Source organism: Pezoporus occidentalis, unplaced genomic scaffold (genome assembly GCF_034315485.1).
Source record: "Pezoporus occidentalis ecotype Australia unplaced genomic scaffold, CSIRO_AGI_Poc_V1 ctg286, whole genome shotgun sequence".
NCBI classification, from domain to species: domain Eukaryota; kingdom Metazoa; phylum Chordata; class Aves; order Psittaciformes; family Psittacidae; genus Pezoporus; species Pezoporus occidentalis.
Window position 1 is genome coordinate 223114 of NW_026914785.1, and position 25233 is coordinate 248346.

The 25233-nt window shown below is 43.0% G+C and overlaps 1 protein-coding gene across 5 annotated transcripts in view; it reads right to left on the reverse strand.

The window, feature by feature from the left end:
• Window positions 1-25233, reverse strand: part of PALM2AKAP2 (PALM2 and AKAP2 fusion) — a 265897-nt gene that overhangs the window by 153061 nt on the left and 87603 nt on the right. For all 5 annotated transcript variants that reach the window (XM_062625996.1, XM_062625997.1, XM_062626000.1 and 2 more), the window contains exons 4-5: window positions 2975-3089; window positions 2261-2282 (exon numbers count right to left, since the gene is read on the reverse strand). In XM_062625996.1, coding sequence (XP_062481980.1) covers window positions 2261-2282; window positions 2975-3089 — 137 coding nt within the window. The remainder of the gene's footprint in view (window positions 1-2260; window positions 2283-2974; window positions 3090-25233) is intronic.

Here is a 25233-nt window from a genome sequence, read left to right on the forward strand (position 1 = left end):
ATATGGCACAAAACCAGGCACAGGTATGCAACGTGGAGATAAATCATGTTCTATGGCATCATTGTTTAGAATAAGTGGAAGGCTGGACACAAAGCAAATTAACATGAGATTTAGGAACTCGAAGTCTTTTAACAATCTGAAGCAATTGAAGAAATTGTCCAATAGATTGGGGTTGGTTTGTGTCAGTGTTTTACAGTCTTCCTGTATTATCCAAGGGCTCCTACCACTTTCCTCTGCAGGATGTGTTACAGATGGCTGCCAGACAGATGGCTGATCTGCTGCAATGAAGCAAGTCCTACATGTTTTTGAAGGAAGGAAAAGTCTATGGTACCAAAGTGCTCGCAGCTAGCTGTGTGTGTGTTTTCTTTCTGCTGTGATCAGCTACCCTCACAGACTGTTGTCAGAGAGCAGAAAACAGAGGACCTGTTCAGCTTTCACCATATGAAGATGTACAGTCACATCATGTCCACAGTGGGAGGGCTAACAGGACAGCTTGCAGCCTTGACCATCCCTAGAGGAACAGAGTACAGAATGGCTTAAAGGTTGACCCAGGACTGCCTCAGCCCACAGGGAGCAGCTGCCGAGAGAAAGAAACAAGATACATGAAGCAAATGATCTGGAAGAGAAGAGGTACCAGTTAACTTAAGTTATGCCCTGTGCTCCCTCTGATTGCACATTTATTCTGGAGACACTCTTCTCTTTGGCTTAATTTTGCAGTTTTCTGTTACACTCCAGAAATCAGGTACTGTCCTTGCTTCTGACTCAGCCTGTGAGGGTGAGATCCACGGGAAGTAGGCAAAATCTGGATAACAGTGAGGCTTTGAACCCAATGAAATACTAAATTCCTACAAGAAAATATATTTGAGGAAACTATTGCTTCCTGTTTTCTAGCTGGGGCTTCCTTTGGTTTCTTGTTTTATCACAATGTGCATAAAGAGCAGACCATGTCTTGCAGGAGTCATAAAAGCTCCTGCGCAGTTTGGGAGCTAATTCCTCTAGGCACCACTCCTCTTTTGGAAACCTACCAACAACCATGGTGAAACTCTATTTTATAGGTATAAAATATTTGCCATTATGGATCTTCATGTACTTTGTGATAGCTGATTTCAAATGCTCAAGGAGGAAGGAAGAGTAAGTTCTGAACATGGAGCATCTTATCTGAGACTTTGTTTCTTTTTTTGACAATGGGATTTAATGTAAAACTTAGATTATATTTAGCAGAAGTGAAAATTTCTGAACTACATCTCTGACTTGAAAAAAAGAAAACCCTTTTCCTGAGAAATATTAATCACTTCAAAAAGACAACTTCAAGTCAGTTCATATACTACATATTAACATTCAGTTGCATCCAGTTCTTTAATGTTAGGATCATGCTACATGCTCTTCATCAATACTTCCAATACAGCTGGGCATGGCTTTGTCAGGAGCTGGAGGAGCTATTCTTGGGCTCAGTAGTTTGAATCTCATCAGTTCAAAGACGTGTATGAGAATGAGCATCTGGATTTAAGTTTTATCTGCCGATGGATCAGCATGATATCCTTCTTTGGTCCTAAAGGTCCTGGAGAGGCACTACGACGGTCTGTCTAGCTTCCTGGAAACCAAACATCTCATTTGCTCACTCAGACACCTAAATTTATAGCTCAATGTTTAGAGTGATCACACATGGTGTGATAGAGTTCATAAACTAGGAATTATTAGGCCCTCATCCACCTATGCAACATTTTCCTTCTGTAAGAATCATCATGCCAAGAATATAATTCTTCAGTGAAGAAATCTGATATAAGCAGTTGTTCCTGTATATTAGGAATAGTTCTTATTGTATTTAACTTCCTATTTAACTCATTAAATTGTATTTAACTTCCTATTTAACTCATTAACTCTGCTTATTAACAGAACATGACTGCATGCAATGGAGAAGATTGACCACAGAGAGGTGAAAGGGAGTCTGCACTGCAGGGCTGTCATGTGGTGAAAGATAACATAGAAGTTTTATTATCTCTGTTTTAAGTCATCTGTGCTGCTTTTTCCCCTTGTATGCACAAAAAAAGAGCTGGAGCTCTGCCAAAGGAATACTATTTCACCGTAATAATAATATTTCTGCTTGCACTATAGCAATACCAAAGAAGAAGGTAATGGCTCTAGCAATAAAACAGGAACATACAATGAAAAGAAGAACCCCCAATCTGTAAACCTTTGCAACAAAGCTATAATAACAATTCTTGTTAAATCCGAAGCTATACAATAATAAAAAGGCACTTACCACCATCCTGGTGTGAGAAATTCTGTGAAGGGAAAAAAAAGATATTTGATTAAACCTATTATACTTGGGGAATAATTTATATGAAAGTTTGATTTTTAAGCTAGGATTGCTTTTATGGTGCTTTGTAATTTTTAAATAAGTTAACGGGGACGTAGCTTCTCAGGTTCAGGTACCATTGGGGGCTGAGGGAGAGGGACGTAGCATAACTAAAAGGAGAACACTGCTATTTGTTGCAGGCTGTAATGGTCGGAAGTGGCAAATGACACTATGTGTGTGCTACTGGGATCAGGGAAGTTTGATATGCCTTTTTAGGGTCTTGCTGACATCTTTCGGTGTGGCCAAAAACTCACACTCTTTCCCTGCAGATAAGCTAGGGAGATAGTCTCTAAAATTCATTAAAAGCCACTTCAAAAAAATCGGAGTGGAAAGGAAAATCCAAATAACCCAACCAAAATACATCTCATGCCTCCTAGTCTTTCCTATGAGGTATCTGTGTTTTCTTTCTTTCCTCGTCTTCTATATATCTTCTTCTTCTGTATATCTTCTATATATCTTTCCTAGTCTTGTTCCTCCTGGCCTGAGCTATATGCTCTACACCTGCTCTCATTCTTCCCATAAGTGCATGAATTATGCCTGCTGCTTTCAAACAGTGCTAGGAGTCTACCTTGGTTTCAATCTGTGCCCAAGTGTCGTTTTATTTATTTTTTTTCATACCTTTTGCAAGTTGTCAAAGGATTTCTCAGTCTCCTTTAGTTTCTCCAAAATGATTTGTTCTTTGGCAGATATTTGGGATTCCTCACTTTCTAATTTCTGTATTTCTTGTTCCAGCCTGTGGAAGACAGACAGACATGCACATACACACGAAGATAAAACATGTAAGAATTATTTCAATGAGCCATAGTTTCCTGGGCATTAAATAGCATTTCAAATATCATCAGGGACAACTTTCACTCTTGTTATTCACAACTGCATTCCTAATGCATGCCGGGCATATGCTTATTTGTATATATTTGTAAAACAGACAAACTGTTTTAAACAAAACCAGTAGTTCTCTTATTATTCACTTCTGAAAAAGCATGTACAGATTAACTAAAAGTATGCCTTAACATTGCTTCATCCCAGTTCCCATAACATCCCTCAGATATGCCCTTTGATTTTATAAATCACAATATGGGATATAACCATAATTATGTGGTAATAATTAGAGGAATAGGTGTCTTCTAATGCTTCTGTATTCCAGACTATAAAACTGGAAACAGTTGGCAGTCAACCTGTTGTGTTAGGTGTTTCTCTTGAACCAGTATGTTGCCAGCTCCTCACAATCATTCTTTGGGTTATCCACCCCTGCTTTCTACGTTACTGCATGATACAGGGAACCCCAGAGGTTTCAGGTAACAAAATACACAGGCTGCTTAGTAAATAAACATATTTTCCTATGCAGTAAGCATTCAGCATTTTCATTTCTCTAGTTGAGACCTAATGGCACTTGCTCCTTAAGATGTGTTGATTGTGATTTGAGATATACACTTTAATCAGGGTTAGATTCTCCATTACTTTAACTCAAACCTCCTTTTACTGACCTGACTTATGCAGGTGCAGGAATATTCCCTCTTTCTCTATTTTTATGTATACCATAATCTTTATTTTCTCACTTTTGGAAAAAAACAACCCAAAATAAAAAAAAATCCGACTGTAATATGAGCTAGGATGAACTCTTTTGAACAAGGATAGTTACTTGAAACTTCCTTTGTCTACAGAAAGAGTTATAGCTGGTCACAGCTTGTTGGACCATATTTCTTCAAATGTAACAGATTAGCATCACCCAGTGCTTTCCTTACCCATGGCTGCTTGCTACTGCCTTTGTGCTACCACTTTTCAAGTGAAGGATCCTGAGGATCAGGATCAGTCTTAAGTGACATGTTTTTGCTCTTTCCCAGCCCTACTCAGCACAGGACTTCATTAATACTTGTTCTATCACAATGCAAAGGGCAAGGAGAAGGTGACAGTGAGCAGGTAGGGAGTAGGGAGGCAGGGATTGCTCCTTTCAGAGACTTGACAGCTTGAGTTACTTGTGAAATTCATGTATCTAAATATAGATTCGGGAGTCTAACTTAAGGAACCCACCTGGGAAGTTTTTCCCTGCTTTCTAATAGCGCACGGGTGAAAGATGTGTGGCACTTGCTGATAAATATTTTCATTAGAGGGAGGCAAAAGTGTCACAGCCTCAAGTTGCTGCAGATGGAAAAAGGCATACTTGCTCTCCTGAAGTATGTGAATACTTAACAGTAGCAAATCCTTGGTGCCTGTAGAACTGCCATTTTCCTCTCTTAAAGGCAACCCCCTCATTTCCAAGTTAAAACAGCTTAATTGCTGTGATTTTTGAATCACACAGTTGGAAAGTACCGCTCCAAGCCATGATTTTTTTTTTGATGTTTTCTCAGAACTAATAGAAAAAGTTGAAAAATGCAGACTATTTTGGAACAATATATCTTGTTCTGCATAAATGGAACAATTAATACAGGATGAATTTCTCCTCTCGTGTTGTGATTCAGGGAGAAAGTTTACAAAGAATACTGTCTCTTCTTGACTTTTCTTCCCAGGATTTTTTTTTTTTTTTTTTTTTTTAATACCTACTGAAGTGAAAAATCACTTGACACTGCAGCCAGCCATTGCCATGCTCCTGCTTCATGAATTTAGAAGTCAACAGGAAGGTGGCTTTTCTTCCTTCCCTATGCTTAGGAACAATTAGTAGATACACATGCATTTATGTCTTGTTGACAAGGATATTTAAAGTATTCTACTATGCATTCTGGTGAAATTACATTGTGGAGCTGGGTGAGTTGGGGTTTACTGATATGTTTTTTTTCTTCCCAAGTGAATCACTAAGCAGCATTTCCAGCGTACATATTCTGTAGCCTGGTACATTTTGCTCTCAGTGTGATCATAGAAAGGCTGGAAAATGGGAATTCGTAGAACTTAGTGACAGCAAAATACAGGGGAAAAAGGAAGTCTCTTTTTTTTTGGAATGAATTGAACATTAGTTATTTTTGTTGGTTCAAAAACTGAGTATAGGTGGGGTGAGGCAACTAATTTGATGTTGAGTAAGGTAATAAGCAAGTAGACTCCTTGTAATTGGGGGCAATCAAAAGTGCACAATTTTTTGTGCACCAGCTCAAAACTGTAGGTTTGCCATGAACTTTTGGGTCTTCCATAGAAAGTCTTCTTCTAATGCACGCACATATACACCTGCGCATTCACACCTTGCAATTGATCTGATTTATACTTTCTTACTTTCTGGCTACTTGCTCTGTTGCTTTTACTTGTTAATGTCTCTTTTGTACTCCCTTCCTGATTCACTTCCTTTGTTTCTGTCTCCTTTGTGCCATCCTACCCTCACCACCAAAACAAGCTGGGCAGATGGAACATTAGATGACACTATTTCAACAAGATATCTTGGTAGTCTTTTGTCCCCTCCCCCCCAACCCAACCCAAATCCCTTCTTCAGTGCCTTTTAGAAGCAGTATTAACAGCAACTTACTACTGAGGAAAGGGATGGAGACAGAGTTGCCAGGATTTAAAGACATGGGTGAAGTTGGTAGGAATAAGGATTTCCTATGTGATGCTGCAACAATGCATACATACTCATCCCATAGGTGTAAATTTCCCTTTTTTCCACTGTAATCAGTGCAGACAGACTGAGAGTCTCCTAGGCCTTGTATAGAATGGGTCTGAATTCCTAATCATGGCAGGAAAAATACTATCATTCAGACAGAATGTACCTGTTACATAGCACAGGGGTTATACACTGATCATTAATATCAGCAGAAAGTTGCTTCATACCTTTTAGGTCATTTTATGTCACTTTTGTCTGTACTCTTTAGGCTTAAATGCTGAGATAATTCCGCTGAGGCACTAAGGAAACAGAAATACTCAAGGGCACAGTTTCCATTTGAGCTATTGTACACATTCCTCAGTCAAACACCTGGCACCACAGACCTCACTGGAAAATCGAGTCCTAGAGTCTTCACCACTTCCTTTGAACTGCCTTTTTACATAAGGGCCAGTAGTATATTAATTAAAATCATAATGCAAACTGAAGGTTGTTTTGCATGCTTTATTTTTTTAGTGAGCTTCATATTATCAGAACTGCTAAATGATAAGATCTGCATGTTTTGTTTTTTTTTTTTTTTTTTTAAGAAGATACAACAGAGGCATGCAAATTTGGTTTGAATAAAAGAAGTTCATTAATACCACATCTGTTTTGAGTGCCATACTACATGATGATTTAAACAGTAATAAATTCATTAAGAGTGCACATGTACAGGTACATACATATACAAAGTGCCTACATTCTTCCTGTGTAAACTTGTTAAATATTGAATAATGTCTTTTTCTTCTAGCACAGTTTAAAAACAATGTGCCTTAATTGTCATTTGACACCTGGCAAGGAAACATTATAATTCACTGGTTTCTGCTTTCTTAGCAGATTTCAGGCTGGTTTGAAAGACAGCCACAACAACAGAGCCAGTTAAATAAACAACTACAATGTCTGGAGTGCTGTTGGGAAAAAAATAAGAATGAAAACAGAGATCCAGATGAGGCAGAAGTGGTGTAAAGCAAACCACTAGTATTGCTGCTTATTAGCCCAAGCTGTTATCTGATCACTGGGATTTGCTAAATTGTTTATATAAGGAGAAAAAGTGGGTCAGGGAGTCTGAAGCTGCTTTGGCACAGGCATGTTTTTTTTCAGTGGACGTGTACAGAACCGTATTTCCCCAAATGTCACAGGAACAAAGAAGGGAGATTTCACCATTCTGAAAGCCAAGCCCGCCTTGCTGCTAGTCTATCTGTCCTGCAGCTTTCTTTAATGGACGGCTGCCATAAGCAACTGATTTTTAGGGCATAAGATTTTTAGGGGAGCTGAGAAGAGTTGCCCATCTAAGCCAGGTAACCCTCATGTTCATGCTAATAGTTCTGTCCTACTATGAGGGAGAAGAAAGCATGAACAGCAGAAGGGATGCTGTCTTTTGGACAGCATTTTGCTGTCGGTAGGGGCACCCTGATCCCTTGGTTATTGAGATTACAGGCTTGTAGGATAATTCAGGATGGCAGTGATCTTTGGAGGTCTCTAGCCCAACCTGCTGCTCAAAACAGGCTCAGCCATGAGATTAGGCCAGGATGCTCATGGCTTCTTCCAGCTGGGGTTTGGAATTCTGCAATGATGGGCAAAGAGGAAAGGTGGGGGAAGTTACGGAATACTTAAGGCTACTCACAAGATTTCTCTTTTACAATCTGTAGCTATGAGACATCAGGTCCCACAAAACTCAGACCAGAACAGTTCAATAATACAGGGGAAGGGTATGCACCAGCTTGCTAAAGGAAGCCTGGTCTGTATATTTGTTGGGATTTTGACATAAGCAGGTTGCCACATGAGCGTAGGCAAAACGGGCAGAGTAGTTTCTGAGAGGACTGGGGGCAGAAGCAGTAAATGAACCCTTCTGCAGAGATGTTGGGAACAAGAACCAAAGGAGCTGTCAGACAGCACAGAAGGCTTCAGTTTAGGTGATGAAAAGTGGAGATAAGAAGGGAAGTCTAAGAGGTGAAGAGGCATAAGGACAGGTTTGATAATTTGGTATGTGTACGTGTGCAGTTATGCTAAGCATTCAGTACCCAAGAAGCATTACATTTGGATATAGGGCTCTGTTTTGTGCTCCGGACTGAACTTGATGAATGAACTTTCTCTAGGTGAAGGATTTCCTCTGTTTCTACACTAAGACATTGAAACCTGCAGACCTGGGCTGTCACTTTCCTCCTTACTGAAAGGCAGAGGTTATTCTGGCACGAAGTGCCTTTATCTTGACCCTGGGAGGCACCCCAGGCAGGATCATGCAGGGCACTCACACAGCAGGTACAGAGGTACACAGCTTTGCAAAACGAGCATAAAAATCCCAAGTAAATATAAGTATGCCTGGAGAAAACAGCCTCCTCTATCAAGATAATTAACTCTGACAGACATGATTTCTAGAGATACCTACGTTTGGCTTGTAAATGTTTTGTTTTTCAGGGTAGGATGGTTTCAACATTATAAACAGAGAGAACAGCTGCAAGTTTATGAACCAGTTCCTTTAGCTTGTACTAGCTCTGCATGGTGGGTTGCACCTGAGAAATACTCATGTCATTTCTGCAGTGAAGACAGAAATGTAAGAGAAGTTTAGCATACACACTGACATGTCAGTGGGAAAAGAACATTCATCAGCACTAATAGGGAAAATATACAAGTATTCAGAACTCAAGAGAAAAACAGGAAAGACCTAATCAGAGTAAACACTTGAAGGGAAAAGGTGACGGATGCATAGATAAGGTGGGGGACAGCTCAGCTGCAAACTGATTATTTTGCTGTTACTTGACTGACAGCTTAAATCAACCTGATATAAAAGGCACAAAGAAGACGTGGGCCTGAATATCAGTAATTGGTGCCAGGTCTCAGAGCTAAACATCCTGAGGTGTTACAGATAGTATTAAATTGGTAGATTCACAAGCACAAAACTATAACATTTCCCTCTGATGCTTACTAAACAGGTATTTGAACCCCAAGTTTGGGAATGATTTGGCTTGCCCTGATGAAGCTTTTGACCACACAGCAAAACCAGAAACTGAGACTTAACTTGCAGGGTCCACTCTCCTCTAAGCACAGAGCAATGTGCCTTTTCCTGCAGCACAAAAGAGCATTGGCAAAAATGCTCTACCCCATGGGCCTCTCATTCCCATTTCTTGGTCACTATAAAGGTTTTTGGGGCAGCAGGGCACTTGTTAGTTCACTGAGGTTCAGAATAACCTTGGAAAATGAACTTACATGGGAAAATGGTAAGGTTTCCCCAGCCAGATGCGTAAGTCAAGTCTTGCATTTAGGATCTTTAAACTAGCATAACTAGCACAACAAAGATATGGGTAACTTTACCCTAAACTCCAGCCCAGCACCTCAGCCCTTTACATGCTTTCTAAACTTGTATCAGCTGCCAAGCATCAGCAACAAGGCTGTAAACCAACATGTCTAGGAAACTGGACCTGAACCCCACATACCACAACCGTGAACTTCATCTGCTGTAGGGAAGGCATTGGCTTAGTTTGCTTAGCAAACACTGGCAGTTGTGCCAAAGCCAGGTAGACCATTTGTGGATGTCTGTTTATCGACACACAGCCAGTGCTGGTGGCAAGAAACTTGCCTGTCTGCTGCAGGATCTGAAGCAGGATTCCAGAGCTAAGTAATTCAGTGCCTTAGCTTAGTCTTTCTGAAGAACTCATCCTTTTGAATGGCTTACCGTCAAAGAGGAAAGCTGGCAGTGCGCATCTTGTGATTTCCAAAGGCTGTTGTTTACAGAGTGCAGCTGATAATCAAGAGCAGCAAACTTAATTAGCATCTTTGAAAAGGCAAAACCTCTGTGACTTGAAAGACTGGGAATACGTAACACAAATCAATGCTTGGAAATGAGATTCAGGAACAATGCTGAATTTGTTGCTCTGGTAATCTAGATGCATATTCCGGATACACAGGAAGGGAAACCATCCCTTTCACCAAGCAAAAGTTACTTCCCAGGACCAGCTGATGAACTTGGAAAGAAAGGAAAAAAATCCATAATCACCTTTGTTGTTTGAAGGAAATGTGCATAGAAAGAGTTATTTTGCATCTGCCTGGTTTAGGACCAAGCTAATCCCTGCTAAATTAGTCAAAACCCTTCTAGATTAGAAAAATCACAGGATTTCCTGAGCTAAACATTATGAGATATAAAACCCAATAATCATTACCCTGAGTTAGTTGGTAAAATATTGCCTGCTATAGGTGTGGAAGGCTTAGTGTCAATGTAACACAAATGCTTTTGCCTGGAATTGCAAAAATTATGTGATTGAATCCATTTCCTTCCCAAAGCAATACTGTGTATTAATTTTTGTCGGTGATGTTTGCCTGATGCAGCGTTAAATATTCCAAGCATCGGGATCATCAGCACTCTCAGGTGTGACTCTTCCTCCAGTTGGAACTACTTTTTCATAACCTGCTTTTTCTCTATTTAAGAAGGATGTTACCTCATTCTTAACATATCATTTCAACATATAACTTCTTGCCCCCATTGTATTTATAGCCCACACTTGTTGTGGACTTTTACAAGTGTGAGCCTTCCAATGCTAAGTTCTTCCAGTCTTCTTCAAATGGAGGATATCTCCAGCCTAGGTGAGATTGCAACCTTAAAAACTTACCTCGGGAAAGGATGGATCACTGACTGGAAATCAATGACTCGCTATACCTAGGATGCTTGCCCTTACAGTGGAGGAGCATGTGGCTTGACACTCCTTTGGAAAATGGAGGGGGGAAAAAAGGAAAAAAAAAAAGCCCTGGTCTGAGCCCAGTCCCCTGGCCATTGACCAAAGAGGTGAAAGAGCAAAGAGTCCTCTTTTCTCCCTGTCTGCTCACACCAGCATGTTTGGATATGAAATCTCTCATTTCTGCTCCTGGCCAGGCTCTAGGCAGAACCTTGCAGAGCTTACCAAATCCCTTTATTTCACTGACCAGCCAAGAAAAGACCCTGGTAGCTTAACCTTCTCTAGCAAAGTTAGTCTTTGAATCATGCAGCTCTTGGAGCACTTCTATTTAAACAAATGGCACAAATGTCCTGGTTTCATGGTGCAGCCCTGTGAGATGAAAGTACATACAAAAGCTCCTCCTGGTGAAGCTGGGTTTTGTCTCTCCTCTTCACCATTGCTATACATTGTTCTCCCTCCCAGCCCAGACAGATGGAAAGCCTCCTACCTCTGGACCCTCTTGGTCCACTGTTCAAAACATTAAAATAAAGTAAGTGAGGTGAGAACCACAACTGATATAAAAACTTGGGCTGCACAAAACCAGACGTGCAGCTCTCTGTGTCTGGACAGATGAGGAGTCACAACAGATGCTGCATGGGACTTACACTGCAAGTACAGGAATACATTCCCTATGGTTCATTGATTGGTACCAACTGGAGTGTCAGGAGAAAGGAAGGGAAGATAAAATAGCCATTTGAGAGGGGACACATGTGCTGTACTTCGTAACTGAAGGTGAAGGTGCAAAGACTCATAGAAGACACTGAACCCTTCAGGAATTTGCTTGCTTTCCCACGGTTTTGAGTAAATTTGTCAGGAAGCACCAGGAGCTGTCCCTGGGATGCTTGAGAACACACAAGAATACACAGGACAAACACATCCATGTGGCTTGCTGTCATGAAATCTCCTCCCTCTCCTACACTGTGATTTGCTCCTGCCACTGAGTTGTACTTCAGGGGACTGCCTGGGCACTTTGGGCAGGGAGAGTAAGCTCTAGACAGAGCACAATGATTGTGGTGGGACCTAATGTCAGAGCGCGTACGTTGAAAGAAGTGTTCCAAGCAATGGAGGGTCACATGTGCAGTTTCCCCAGCACAAAGGCCCCAGACACAGCAGCAGGCACCCAGAGACTAGAAAAGCAATATAGGTGCAGCCAGCCCCATGAAAGTTTGCTGGCACAATGCACCTAGGCACATGAAAATTCATTTAGGTTTAACAACAGATGCCAGCAGTTCAGCTGTACACTGGATTGTGTTATTTGTGTCTTGGAAGATGTCCAAGAAATAGAGGGAGAGCAGTCAGAGGATGACTGTTGAGTGCTCATTCTTGCATGGTGCAGCAGCGCTTACTACTGCGTTATGCAGTGTTAGTAGAGATGTCCGATCAAAATGAACGTGTGACCTTATACAGCACCCATAACTCAAGCTGTCAAGGAAGGAGGATGTTTTTGTGCAATTCCGATATGTACTAGTATCCTGGAGATACACATTCAGTTACCTAGCAACATTTACATGGAGACAGGAAGACTGGAAAAGGGTGTAAGTTTTATTTCCACCTTATTTTAATGAAGGGAAGTAAAAAAAAAAACCAACCCAAAACAATCACTAGAAGTATTTGCGCTGAATAGATTTCAGCCTCCCATGTACAGTCTTGGAATAATCAGGGACTTTTTGTCCCTGATTTACAATTTCAGATGAGAAATGAGCTGCTAAGGGTCACGGTGAGCTCACAGCACAGAATAAGCCACGCAAAGCTGCCTGGTGGAAAGGACCTGGGGTTGCTGACTGTAGTGGTTTAAACCCAGCCAGAGAGCTCGTTCACTCACTCCCCCCCTTTCTTTCCCTCCCCCTACTCCTGGAGGGACGGAGAGGAGAATCGAAAAGAATGCAACTCCCACGGGTTGAGATAAGAACAGTTGAGTAACTAAGGTATAACACAAATCACTACTGCTACCACCAATAATAGTAATGATAAAGGAAATAACAAGGGAAGAGAATACAACACCTCACCACCAGCCAACCGATAACTTGCCCCCCAGCCCAACCAAGCACTGACCCATACCTCCTCCAACCCTGCAGTCCCAGCCCTTCCGGCTAACTCCCAGTTACATCCTGGGCATGACGTGCTGTGGTATGGAATACCTCTTTGGTCAGTTTGGGTCAGGTGTCCTGTCTCTGCTTCCTCCTGGCTTCCCCTCCTCCCTCGCAGAGCATGAGGCTCACAAAGTCCTTGGCCAAACCTAAACATCCTTGTTATCAGCTCTGTTCCCAGGCCGAAAGTCAAAACACAGCACTGCACCAGCTACCAAGGAGGAGAAAAATGACTGCTACTGCTGAACCCAGGACACTGACTGATGGAGCTGAACATAAGCCAGCTTGTGCCCAGGCAGCCAAGAAGGCCAACAGCATCCTGGCCTGTATCAGCAACAGTGTGGCCAGCAGGGCCAGGGCAGTGATCATCCCCCTGTCCTGGGCACTGGTGAGGCTGCACCTCGAATCCTGTGTTCAGCTCTGGGCCCTTCACTAGAGGAGAGACATTGAGGCGCTGGAGCTGGTCCAGAGAAGTTCAACAAAGCTGGTGAAGGGTCTGCAGCACAAGTCTTACGCTTGCCTCTTGCCTGAAGGAAGTGGAGAAAAGGAGGCTAAGGGGAGACCTCTAGTGAATGGCTGATTGGTCTCTTTTTCTCAAGTAACAAATGGTAAGACAAGAGGAAATGGCCCCAGGCTGCACCAGGGGGAAGTTTAAATTGCGAAATAATTCTTCACTGAATTGTTCTAGTCAAGCACTGGAGCAGGCTGCCCAGGGAAGTGGTGGAGTCACTATCCCTGGAGGTATTTAAGAGATGTGGAGATGTGGCACTTACAGACATTGTTTAGTGGTGGACTTGGCAGTGTTAGGTTGGACTCAATGATCTTAAAGGCTTTTTAACCGAAATGATTCTATAATTCTACAACACCAAATTTATACTCCTCAAGTTGCAGCAGAATGGCCACAAGGATACCACAGCAGCCAGCTGCTGCAACATGGGCTCTGTAACTTCCAGGTTAAATGGCCATCCACAGCAAACTTCAGACACGTACCACCTGTTCATTTTCTGTTCTTACTGAAAATTGTATCTGCTTCTGGATTGGCCACAGCAGAATTCAATAAACTTCTGCAAGCTTGAAGTACAAGCAATGCTGCATTGAAAAGCAAAACACACGGGGGGCTGGGATTAAAGGTAACACTATTAGCTAAGGCAGGAGAGGGTGCATTCTCTTCTACCGGGACCTCAGCTCACTACAGCTTTTTCCTCAGCCTCTGCCCTGGCCTCCTGCCCTTGGACAGTGAGACTGAGGGAGGTGCTGCCTGTGCTCCTGCATGCTCTTTCCAGGGAGGTGATAAGGGTCTTGCGCAGAGACCTGCAGAGAGAAATGCCCCTGCCCCTCTCAATCACCCATAGGCTGCTGCAGGGAAGGGCAGGGGCAGAGGGGACAGCACAAGAGGAGCACCTGACAGAGCTCCAGGACATCAGGATGTGAGCTCTGGTGGTTACCCAAAGTAATGTCTGGGGACTTGGCAATTCTTGTCTTAGCAGTGGAATACTTTTGTTCCTGAAGCACCCCCAGAACAAGCTTGGGCAGCAAGTGAACTGTTATTTGTGTGGAACACAGGAGTCAAGAGCAGGCACTGAGTGGTGCCTTAGAAGCATGACAGGCTTTCCCACCTTGCCCTGAATTCAGATTTGCCCTCTGGAGCTGTGCAGCTCCTTCGTACATATAGTACCTTATATAGCTATAATTCCCTAAGAAATGTCACTCATCTTCTGGTGCATTACACAGCCCCTCCACAGGGATGCTCAGAAAAGCTGTTTTGATAGTGCTATACAAATACCAGCAAAGATACAGATGTCCAAACTTCCTGAAGAAAAAGAAAGTCTGTCAGAACGTCTGCCACTTTACAGAGCTAGCAACTGACCTAACAAGGACTTTCCCAATAGCCAGTCTGCATGGAGCAGACAAAAGCCTGTGCTGCTGGATTTTCCCTTCTGAATTTTTTTCTGAACTGCATTCTTCCCCTCTTGCTCAGCTTGTAGTTACAACTCTGCACTCGTTTTGGGCCAAAGATTGCTGGGTGCTGTTTTTTTGGTGTTTTTTTTTTTTTCAGTCTTAAGGATATAAATATTTTCAATATAAATATTACTCTTCCTCTGACGTACCTATTACTTAGATTGCCTGGAACAGATGCTAATACAATTTAGCAGTGGTTACACCAGTATTTTGTTTCTCTGCAGTGCCACATCGCTCTTGAGAGCAAACTTGAGATCATTGTGAAGATGAACAGTACAGCTGTGAAAAAAACCCCACAGACAGTTCTAGATTTCTGTCTGTGTTGTTAAGATGCAGAAGTTCTTTATGGTGCACATGAAGATGTGCACTGAAGTTTCACTCTGGAACTCACTGCAAGTGTTCTATGTCTTCTGAAAGAGTTGTTTGAAATGATGCACTGTGCTGCATGGTAATATCTCTGGTCTTACTGTTCACACAAGGTGTTTAGCTAAACACCAGCACCAAAAAGCACAATATTATTGGCCTACTGTAATGCCAATGAAGTCAATGAGAAGATTAAGGGAAGTTTAAGGAAAGTATATACTAGTTGTTAATACATATGTTAGTTATATTACAGTCCAAGCATAATCAGGAATACTTGAGAGCACATCTGAAAATGCTTCGATTTGCAGATTTCCCCTAACATATATATGTATATATGTAATATATATGTGCACCCTGAGTGAAAGACAAGCTTTTTCCTGGTACAGGCTGCCTTCCCCTCTCCTCCTCTAGGATATTTCTTGTGTTCTTGAATTCCTGCACATGTTATTTCCACACCAAGCTCCATCTGACTCTTCTTCCTCTGCTGAGGTAGAGCAAAGTCAATGGCACCTTGTTCCCTACTGCTGACAAACCAGGATTTCACTCCTTGCAGGTTTCCCATTTGGGTTTTCCTCATTTTTTCCAGTTACTCGCCCTGTCCCCATCGTATGTGACATGCTAAAGCACATTCAAGTGACTCCTTCTTATGGCCATCTGGTCATCACAGAAAAGGCTCTGCAGTTACTTGTTAGAAAAGCAGTTTTGACAAAAATAGCAATCATTTGCTAGAGTTTTATGTTTTATCTTTGCTGTAGCCTCCAGCAAAACACTTTGCCTCCATTTTCCCAGGCTTGATCCAATACATTTTGTCAGTCTTATACAGTCCATTGATAACAACAGACAATGCTTATTTCTAATATACCTGTTAGCTGGTATTATTAATTATAGATAGTCATTGTACATGTGAGGTTTCTACAGTTTTGGTTTGACTTAACTCAGATTTGCTGCTAATGACTGCATGGACTTTGTGATTGGCTTCTGGTCCAAACAAGGTTTTATTTATTTGTTTTCTGTAGTGGTTGTTTAAAATGTGCTGTTTCAAGGAACTTGGTACTTAAATGCCTACCTGTAGGCATAAGAAGTAAAAGCTGCCCAGTATTCAGCACTCTGACCTAAGGTACTCCATGTGATTGATTGAGTATAGTCTGAGAATAATAATAAAAATGAGAATGGGCCCCAGAGAATTCAGTCTGTTACACTGAAAACTTGAAACCCCAAACAAAACATTAGAATTGGTGTGATGGCACCTGCCTTGCATCCTGCTGTCGTGTGGCTGTTAGAGCACAACAGCCTTATTACCATGGAAAGGTGCTACTTACAGTAATCCCACCTGCTTCCCTCAGACATTTGTTAACGAAATTTTCCTTTCTTTCATGCTGTGCTTTAGTCATGACTGCTTGAACTTCTAAGTGCCCTCAGAAGCCCTTGACAAAGGACTTAGATGGGTATGTGCAGCTGACACCTGGTGTGCCTGAGCCACTGAGCTCTATTAGGTCCCTTTAAAAGTTCTCGATATTATGCGCCCCTCACAAACACACAAATGCATTCCCCTGCACTGCTTGCCAAGAGCAACTTGGACGGCAGGGACAGAAAAAGAACAGCAGGGCAGGAAGTGGAAACACCCAGTAGGAGCTGTTACTTGTTTTGTTTGTTTCTTGATGCAAACAGTTTCTTGGATGTGAGCTTTGCAAATCTGTCCTCTGCTGTCATTAGCTTACAGGAACTCACAGTCCATTTTTCCAGGGTGAAGGCTGACACGAAGCAAGAAATGCATCCTGTAGGAATGGACAGACTCTCCACCAGGAACAGCAAGGGATGCACCATGCTGCTGCTGCCCTGTGCACAATGACAGCAGTGTCCCGGTCCTGCTTTGTCCATCTGATCTACCTTAGAGCTTTTATGCTATGTTCGTTTATTTATTTGTTCTTGGCAGCAAGCATCCCTATGACCCAGAAAGTACTGGATCAAACATGGCTTCACTGGGGAGAGGTTTTGCCCTGGTGGGGTAACTCCAAGGTTATCTGAAGTGCTCCTGCCAAGGCAAATCAAGCCAATGAGGAAGCCCCCAGAAACGTGGGCTGTGTTCTATTTGTTGTTTCCACCCTTAAACATTTCCTGCTATTGTTCTTGTAATTTTCTCTGAGTGTCCACCGGGTTGGTGGGTGGTGCTGCTACCACTGGCAGTGGTTTCTGGGAGGCCTCCGGTCCTCCTGGGCACATGAAGAGCTCTGTGTTGTTCCTTTCACAGATTCCCACTATAAATTTCCAGCACACAAGCGCAGGGAAGGTGTGGCTGTGGTGGTAACTACATCCCAGTGAGCAAAGCAAAGTGCCTGTTCCCGCTGGCCACATTCAGACTGTCAAGAATGAAATCATGCCATAAAATGATGACTGAATTTTAGCTGAAGAAATTGCTTAACATTCCAGGAGAAGCAGAGAGTGGATAAATGGAAGCAGCAAGCCCACAGCATCCTGGGATTCACTGAAACCTGTAGAAAGCTGAGGAAATACTGACAGTACTCTAGAGACTGACTGTTCTAGTTTTATCTTTGCCTGGTTTTCTCTTGTGGGAAGTTCAGAAGGTCACCTACAATGGTCTAAGTCCATCATACTGTCAGAGAACCAGAGCAGTTATATCTACCCAGGTCTCCCAGGAACAATGTCCATATCTCATTTTTTCGTGCCTATGTTTTTCTTTCATCAGATGCATCTCATACATTTTTACCTGCACAGGGTAAGGCTGACAAGGAGCTGATTGCTGCACTCCTCACGCTTCACTCTCAACTGGAAATCCCAGAAGAACAATTCCTAGGCACCACCACTTGCTCAGGTAATCATGTACCCATCTTCCATTTTCATCTTCAGTGTAAGAGAACTTCCTGTGCTGTGTAGAAATCGTGAGATCAAATCTATGCTTGGACAGCACCTGTAGTTCTGCAGATTGATCCCTGGAAGTGTAGCGTCATTTCTGAGTTGTACTGGTGAACAGAGCCAGACAGAGAGCTGTGTGAATGAAGAAACGAGTGAGAAAAATTGCTCTAAGATTGCTCAGGGCTTGATTTTCCGGCCCTTTGCTCCACATTAGCTAACATAAAGCCACACCTGAGTCACTGCTGTCTGATCCCTCATGGTGCTGGAGTGTGAATAAAAAAAAAAAAGGAGACTGAGTTTAATAGCATTCCCTCCTTTTTATGTTCCATGGTGGATCCTATGTCCCCCTTCCTGCCTCACGGAAAGTTGGAATGAGGCACAATTTTAATTAATTGTGGGAAGCTGTGAAGTTTGTCTTGACTTTTCACTGCATGTCTGTGGTAGGAGTCAGCTGATGACTTCTTGCCTGTGTGGGTCTTGGGAGAGTGAAATTCTTGACCCCTGGACTTCTCAAGGGCCATAGAGCTTCCAAGTCAGAATAAAGCAGACATCTGGTCTGACTTGGATCAGGACAGCAAAAACTAGTCAGTAGAGCACCCACAGCCCAGCATGAGTTAGAAAAGGTTTCCTTTCTAAGAGAACCTTTAAAAGTATGAAAGGGTCTACATTTTGATGGTTGGCCTGAAGCTGGCCATAGGGCATAGAAGCGAGGTGGCATGGGACTGCATTTCTAAAAGTAAGTATCATAAAGCAGAAAGTCAAAGACATCTAGCAGTATGGTAACCCCTACTTGCTAATAAATTACTTTGTGCTCAGTTCATTATTCTTTCTGCAGCAAGCTGAGGAAAGCCAAGTGTAGCCTGGTGGGTTCCTGGCTACAATCCTGGGGAGGGTTGGCTGGTTGTGAGGAGCTGATTTGCCTTCTGCGGGTTCAGCGGATCCCATGACTATGCAAATGTCCTCCCAGCGGTCTTCTTGCCTGTGTAAACAATCTCCATGCCCAGACCAGTGGTAATGATGGCTGGGGTAGGAAGGGAGCTGGTCCATATCACATCTGTAGAATTGACTTGGGGCTAAAGGGTAACCACATTAATCTGCTGAAGACAGCTCAAAAGTAGGAATGTTGTCCCAGTGCTTTGGAATGTACAGACTAAAAATTAAATTAAACTAGAAAGGGCTTGTTTGAAATAAGGCATAGGAACTGAGAGCAGCATTGATATCACTGGAGCTGGAATGGCATTGGCTGCATTACTACTACCACTAGATGAGGGCTGTTGGAAATGCATGCTGTCGAGATGACTGGCCAAAGGGCTGGCAGGTTAGTCACTAAGAACCAGATGGACACCACCAACTGTCAAAATGCTTTCTCCCTCATTTGTAATTGGCATCAGCTGTGGCTGAGCTCCCTGGCTCTTCCTGCGGTTCTCAGCTCTGCTGTTGGCAGCCCCCTTGGTGTACACCCTGCAGCCAGTATGCAAGCTCCTGTCAGCGTGACAATCCCTGAAGGAGCTGTGGGCATGCCCATCTCTAACAAAATTTGCCTTATTAGCAGTGTGAAACACCCACGGCACCATTTCTTTACACTCTCCTTTACTTTTTTAATTTTATTTTTTTGTCTCCTAATGTTCACATCAGATGGTGTGATCAGCCACAAAGAGGCATTTTGTTGATGTTGGTAAAGGACTGCTATTTGCCACCTTATATTACGCTAACACTGGTTAGCAGGTACAGTCTAAAGATGCATTGTTTTGCCTAAACCAACTATGCCTGTAAGCCTCCCTGGCTTTTTCCCAGTGATCCAAACCCAAACTGAGTGCTCTTGTGGCCTTCTGGCTATGGGGCTGCTCTGGTCAGTGTTTGCTGTCCTACTGTGTGCCTCCTGCTACGTGTTTGGGACTTGCAGCATCAAGGTCAGAATGTCCTCTTGCATAAAGTCCTTCTGCTTTCTTCACTGGCATGTCGTCTTTGGGAAGTACCAAAGCCTTGAAGCCAAGAAGTCCTTGAAAAACTCAATTTCTGTTCAGGAAAACCTGGGAACAACCTCTTGCTGAGCTACAAAGACTTAACATGGATTGATCTGTAGAAGGAAATGAACCACAATTTAGATGGGGAAATGTGAGCTGCCTGATTCAGGCTACTTTTGCATGGTTTGAAGTTTGAACCTGAAGAGGGTAGGAACATCTACTTGCCTTGGAAAGGCTGGTCATGCAGCACTTGTCGATGTGAAGTCTCAGCCCACTGGTTGCAGTCCCACACAGATCTCAGTGGGTGCTCTGATGTTGCACTTGATGGCTCCTGCCTGGCCTTGTGGAACAGCTCTGACCATTACATTTTCACAGCATTATTTCTGCCCATAACTGGTTCAAGCTGTTATTGAGGCAGAAAGTAGAATCTATTTCCAAAGGTACCAGGCAAATTGCCTCATCATTGCTTTCTTGGAGTCACAGTCAGTTGGGAAAAAAAACAGAGGGATGCTGCTGCTTTTGAACAGGTTAATACAATTGCAAACTTGAAGAGGTCCAACACTCGGTAAAAAAAGACACAGGACAAAGGAGAAGAGTGTTTTTCTCCCACAGCACACCAGTGAGAACTAGGGAGAGCCATGTTCACTTTATTCATGTCCATGCACATGATGTAGGTAATTGTGGATGGATTATTTTCATCCAGAAACACAAGTCCAGCTGTTGTAGCTTGTCCAGCTAACCTGGCAACCAAAAGCCAGCAGATGGCTTGGTGTACCTTTCCTGACTGCGGCTACTCAATCATCTGGGAAGGTGGTTGAAGTTGTCCTTTACCCCACATTTGCAGAGCACTGTGGCTCGTTACCATGTCTCAGTTGGAACATGGTAAGGTGATGCACTCTGGTATCTTGACCATGAGTTTGAGCCTTTCTTCACTTTCTGTTTCAAACTCTGATCCCTGAAATCAGTATTACAGTAAGCACCTGCTTGACAGGAGTATTTTCAAAGACTGTGGCCAGGGCAGGCAAGAAAATACCACAGATAGATCCAACTTTTTAATAAAGAGTGATGAATGTCTAGTACATCTTGCACATCCCATAGCTATTTTCTCTTTTGACATTTTCCCTTAGTCTGCCCTCATGCATTTCTCCTTTGCTGAGCCTTGCTTCTTCCCATAACAGATTGTGTGGAGTCCCATATCACAGTGTAGGAAACGCTTGTTTAGCAGAGCTTTTTTCCTAATAAATATAATAAAACAAACCCTCAGACACACATGCTAAATATACTTCCACAGGCCTAGGGAGAGCTGCAGAATGGTCCCAGATGCTAAACTTGACGTGTGCTCCTGCACCAGTCTGTGCAAAGAGAGTGTTATCATGAAGGTCACATACTAGCTTCCCTTTCTGCTTCCATTCCTGCTGTGTGCTATGTGGCTTGCTTTGGTAATTTGAAAGAATTGCTCTGCAGACAGACAAATGCTGCCCAGGAGACAGAAACAGGTCTACCAGACGGTGAAGAGTCAAGGTGGTGGTCCAGGTCCAGATTTTTAAAAATCAGAAAAGAATAATGATGAAAAGCCTCCTACTACTCCATGAGGATTTTACAAGGGGGATTTCTGGAGGAAGAGTTTCTCTGCAGTGGACGGAGCCATCTAGCGAGCTCGGTTATTATAACAGTTCCGCATTCACACACTACCCGCCAGCACTCACACACCTTAGTAGCATTTTCCACCTCAAGGTGAACGGAGGAAAACCGCTGCAGGAGAGGATGGCAGCAGAAAGAGCATGGCTGATGGCAGGGAGCTTGGCGTGCTGGGTTGCTGTGGGAAGTCAGAAATCCAGCTACACTGGCAGTGGGAGGACGGTGCACAAGTTTCCACTGCACCGTGTCCTTGGCTGCTGGGCTGGTAATGACAGGTGGAACTGCTCAGCCGAAGGGCACCACAGCAACTGGGGAGTAATAAAGCCTCATGAGGAGCAGTGAGACTTTGGCTCCTCAGTATTCAGTGGTGGTTTCTCTGACAAACCCCTGGTGATGGGGAAGGGAATGGGAAAGTGATGTGTTAATAACTTCAAGATCTCAGAGAGCTGATGCTTGTATTTTGCATGATGATGGACTGATAGTCGTAGAAAGGAAACTGCTGCAATGCAAAGCATTGTACCCTAAAGTCCTGCCACCATGTTTTGCACCTGAGCAGACTGGACTGATTGCCTGCGGATGAACATGCACCAGCTGCACTGTCCATTCACTCTCCTGCATCTCCTGTGAGGCTGCCAGATTATGAGAGCAATGATAAACATCTAGGGATTTTGGTAGCTTTTTGTGGCTGCTTAAAGAGCCCTTGAACTTACCTGCACCTACAGCCAACTCTGAAACTCGCAGCCAGTATCATGTTGTTCTAGCATAAGCTGTGCTTGTTCAGACAGGGGTACAATGATGAAGAATGTGAGCAGCACAGTATTTGGGCATTTCAGGTGCCAGCACCTGACTCTGGCCTCCCCAGTGACACTTTCCACTTTCAGCACAGGCACAAATGTTTTTAAGCAAGCTGCCCTGTTGCATTAGAGGTATCTCAGAAAACTGGAAGGGAAAGGTTGGAAGATCATCATCTGGTGAACATCAGTTTAATCTCATTGAATGCTGGGAGTCGGCTAAGCACATGGTCCACTAGTTTATCTATCTTCAGCAGAATGAATGCACTTCATCTTTTGAACACTTACTTGACATGCTTGGACCTGCCTCAAGGGTGATTTCTTCATGTCCACCAGCCTGTCTCTGGAACAGCTGTAAACCTGGAGCCTGGTAACTAATAAAATGTTCCACATTCTCCTGAACTGTCTTTGAAGCCCTGATGTGCAAATGTTAGGATACCATATTGTCTTTCAGAGTGGCATTATTAGTCCCAGTGAATATAAAAGTGTGTACATCTGGAAGTATTTGCTATTTCAATATGTGTTTTTGTGTGTCTACATAGGTTATGGACAGAAGAAACAAAATATAATTAGCTTTGTAGCCCTGCAGCCCAATAAATACAGTATTGCCATTGCTAGTGATGGGTCCCAGGCTTTGTAATAGCTTTGCAAGGCCCTTAGGACTTGTCAGGGTCTGTCTATAGCTCCATTTGTCTTACTTTTGAGCATGTTTATATAATCATATGGTGCAGCTACTTTTTTTCAGTCAGCAGCAGGAAGAAGTTGTTTCCATACAAATACTTATGATGCCACTGTAGTGATTCAGTGCAAAAGAAGATGGGCTTGAAGCCACAGCTGAATCCTGGAAAGAGGGAAACAGGAAAACAGGAGGGTATGGTGGGATATGGTGGTCTGGCCCTGGAGATCCCACAGCTATAAGCAAATTTGCAGTGGTCAGACAAAGGCATACAGACATAGAGCTTCACAAAACCGCCTCAGGAACAACACACAGAACAAGGGACAATATCAAAAGGATCATGGCCAGCAGGCCAAGGGAGGTGATTCTTCCCCTCTAATCTGCTCTCACAAAACCCCACCCAGAAAAGGGCCACAGAAATGATCAGAGAAATGGAGCAGCTCTCTGATGTGGAAAGGCTGACAGAGTACATGAATTGCATCAAGTGGAGTCAAAACTGAGGAGAAGGTAATCATTAAAGTTTACATCACGTTCCTCTTGGCAAAAGAAAGAAAACTTCACCATCAGCCCTGAATTTTTTATCTGCCCTGATGAAGAGCTTGAGATTCTGGTAATTTGGCATATCTTTTAACTCTCTCCAGGACTGATCCAAAAGGGCTGTGGAAGACTGACTGTAAGAGCGGAAAAAGGGGCAGGTGCGAGGAAGGTGTATCAGTTGTAACTATTATTGGGAGACTTTTTATGTAATACTACTCCTTTTTCCCCTCCTAGAATACTTTGACTGAAACTAAAAATAATTTTATTGATAGATTGGTAGAATTTTGATTACCTTAACAACAAATTCTTGGGTTTGCTTTAAAAGTGTGCTTATTTTTCATCATAAGAGGTTTTTGAGTACAACTTCATCACATTGTAGGTGGGAGATGGAGATCTATCTGTTTCCCAGCTCAGTGCCTTAAGCACCAGACTGTCTTTACTGGGTATTTCGTGATCAGATGTGCTTTGGGGAGAATCACCAGAAGAGCCTTTTTTCAAGGGCTAATTTCTCCACAGCTAATTTAAGGACAAAAATAATTTTCTAGGCCTCAAATTTATATATGTTTTTTTTAAAAAAATCCCAAATGCTGTAATGATACAACAACATGTGCGAGTTTAATAAATGACAACACACATTATTTCACAATGCTTGAGAAAGACCAGGCAACACTGAAATGCCAGTTTTGGATCAAGGATAGGTTGTTCGATGTAGGTTGCTAAAAGATTAGGTAATAGATTAGAAACTAGATGATTAGGAAATAGATGCAGGACAGTGCCAGTGGGTACAGGGAGAGTAAACTGGCAGGTGTTGCACAAAAATAGGAGTTTTTTCAGGAGAAAGGTAAAATAGAGCTTCTATTAGTTTTTTATTTTTTTTTTGATATTCAAGGATCACCTGCTACAAGGCCAGGAGTGTTGCTCCCGGACTAGAAGGAAGTGCAGCAGGAAGGGCAGGAGACCTCCTTGGATGGATAAGGAGCTGCTGAGGAAACTTCGAAGGAACAAAGAGGCTTGTAAAAGGTGGAAGCAAGGACAGGCGGCCTGGGAAGAATATGGGGATGTTGTCCAGCAAGCTGGGGACCAGGTTAGGAAAGCTAAGGCCCAGTTAGAATTAAACTTGGCTAGGGATGTCAAAGATAACAGGAAGGGATTCTACAGGTACACAGAGAATAAAAGACAGACTAGGGACAACATGAGCCCTCTCCAGAAGCTATCAGGAGAACTGGCTACCCTGGATCTGAAGAAGGCTGAGGTACTGAATGACTTCTTTGTCTCGGTCTTCACTGGCAAATAATCTGACCATACCACCACGCAGGGACTGTGAGAATGAAGACCTTGGGCCCACTGTAGGAGAGGAACTGGTTCAAGACCATCTTAAGAACCTGAACACGCACAAGTCCATGGAACCTGATGAAATCCGTCTGCGGGTCCTGAAGGAGCTGGCAAATGAAGTTGCTAAGCCATTGTCCATCATATTTGAAAAAACATGACAGTCAGATGAAGTTCCTGATGACTGGAAAAAGGGAAATATAACCCCCATTTTAAAGAAGGGGAAAATGGATGACCCGGGGAACTACAGACCAGTCAGTCTCACCTCTGTGCCTGGCAAAATCTTGGAGCAGATTCTCCTGGATGGCATGCTAAGGGACATGAAAAACAACGAGGTGCTTGGTGACAGCCAGCATGGCTTCACTAAGGGGAAATCCTGCCTGACCAATTTGGTGGCCTTCTATGA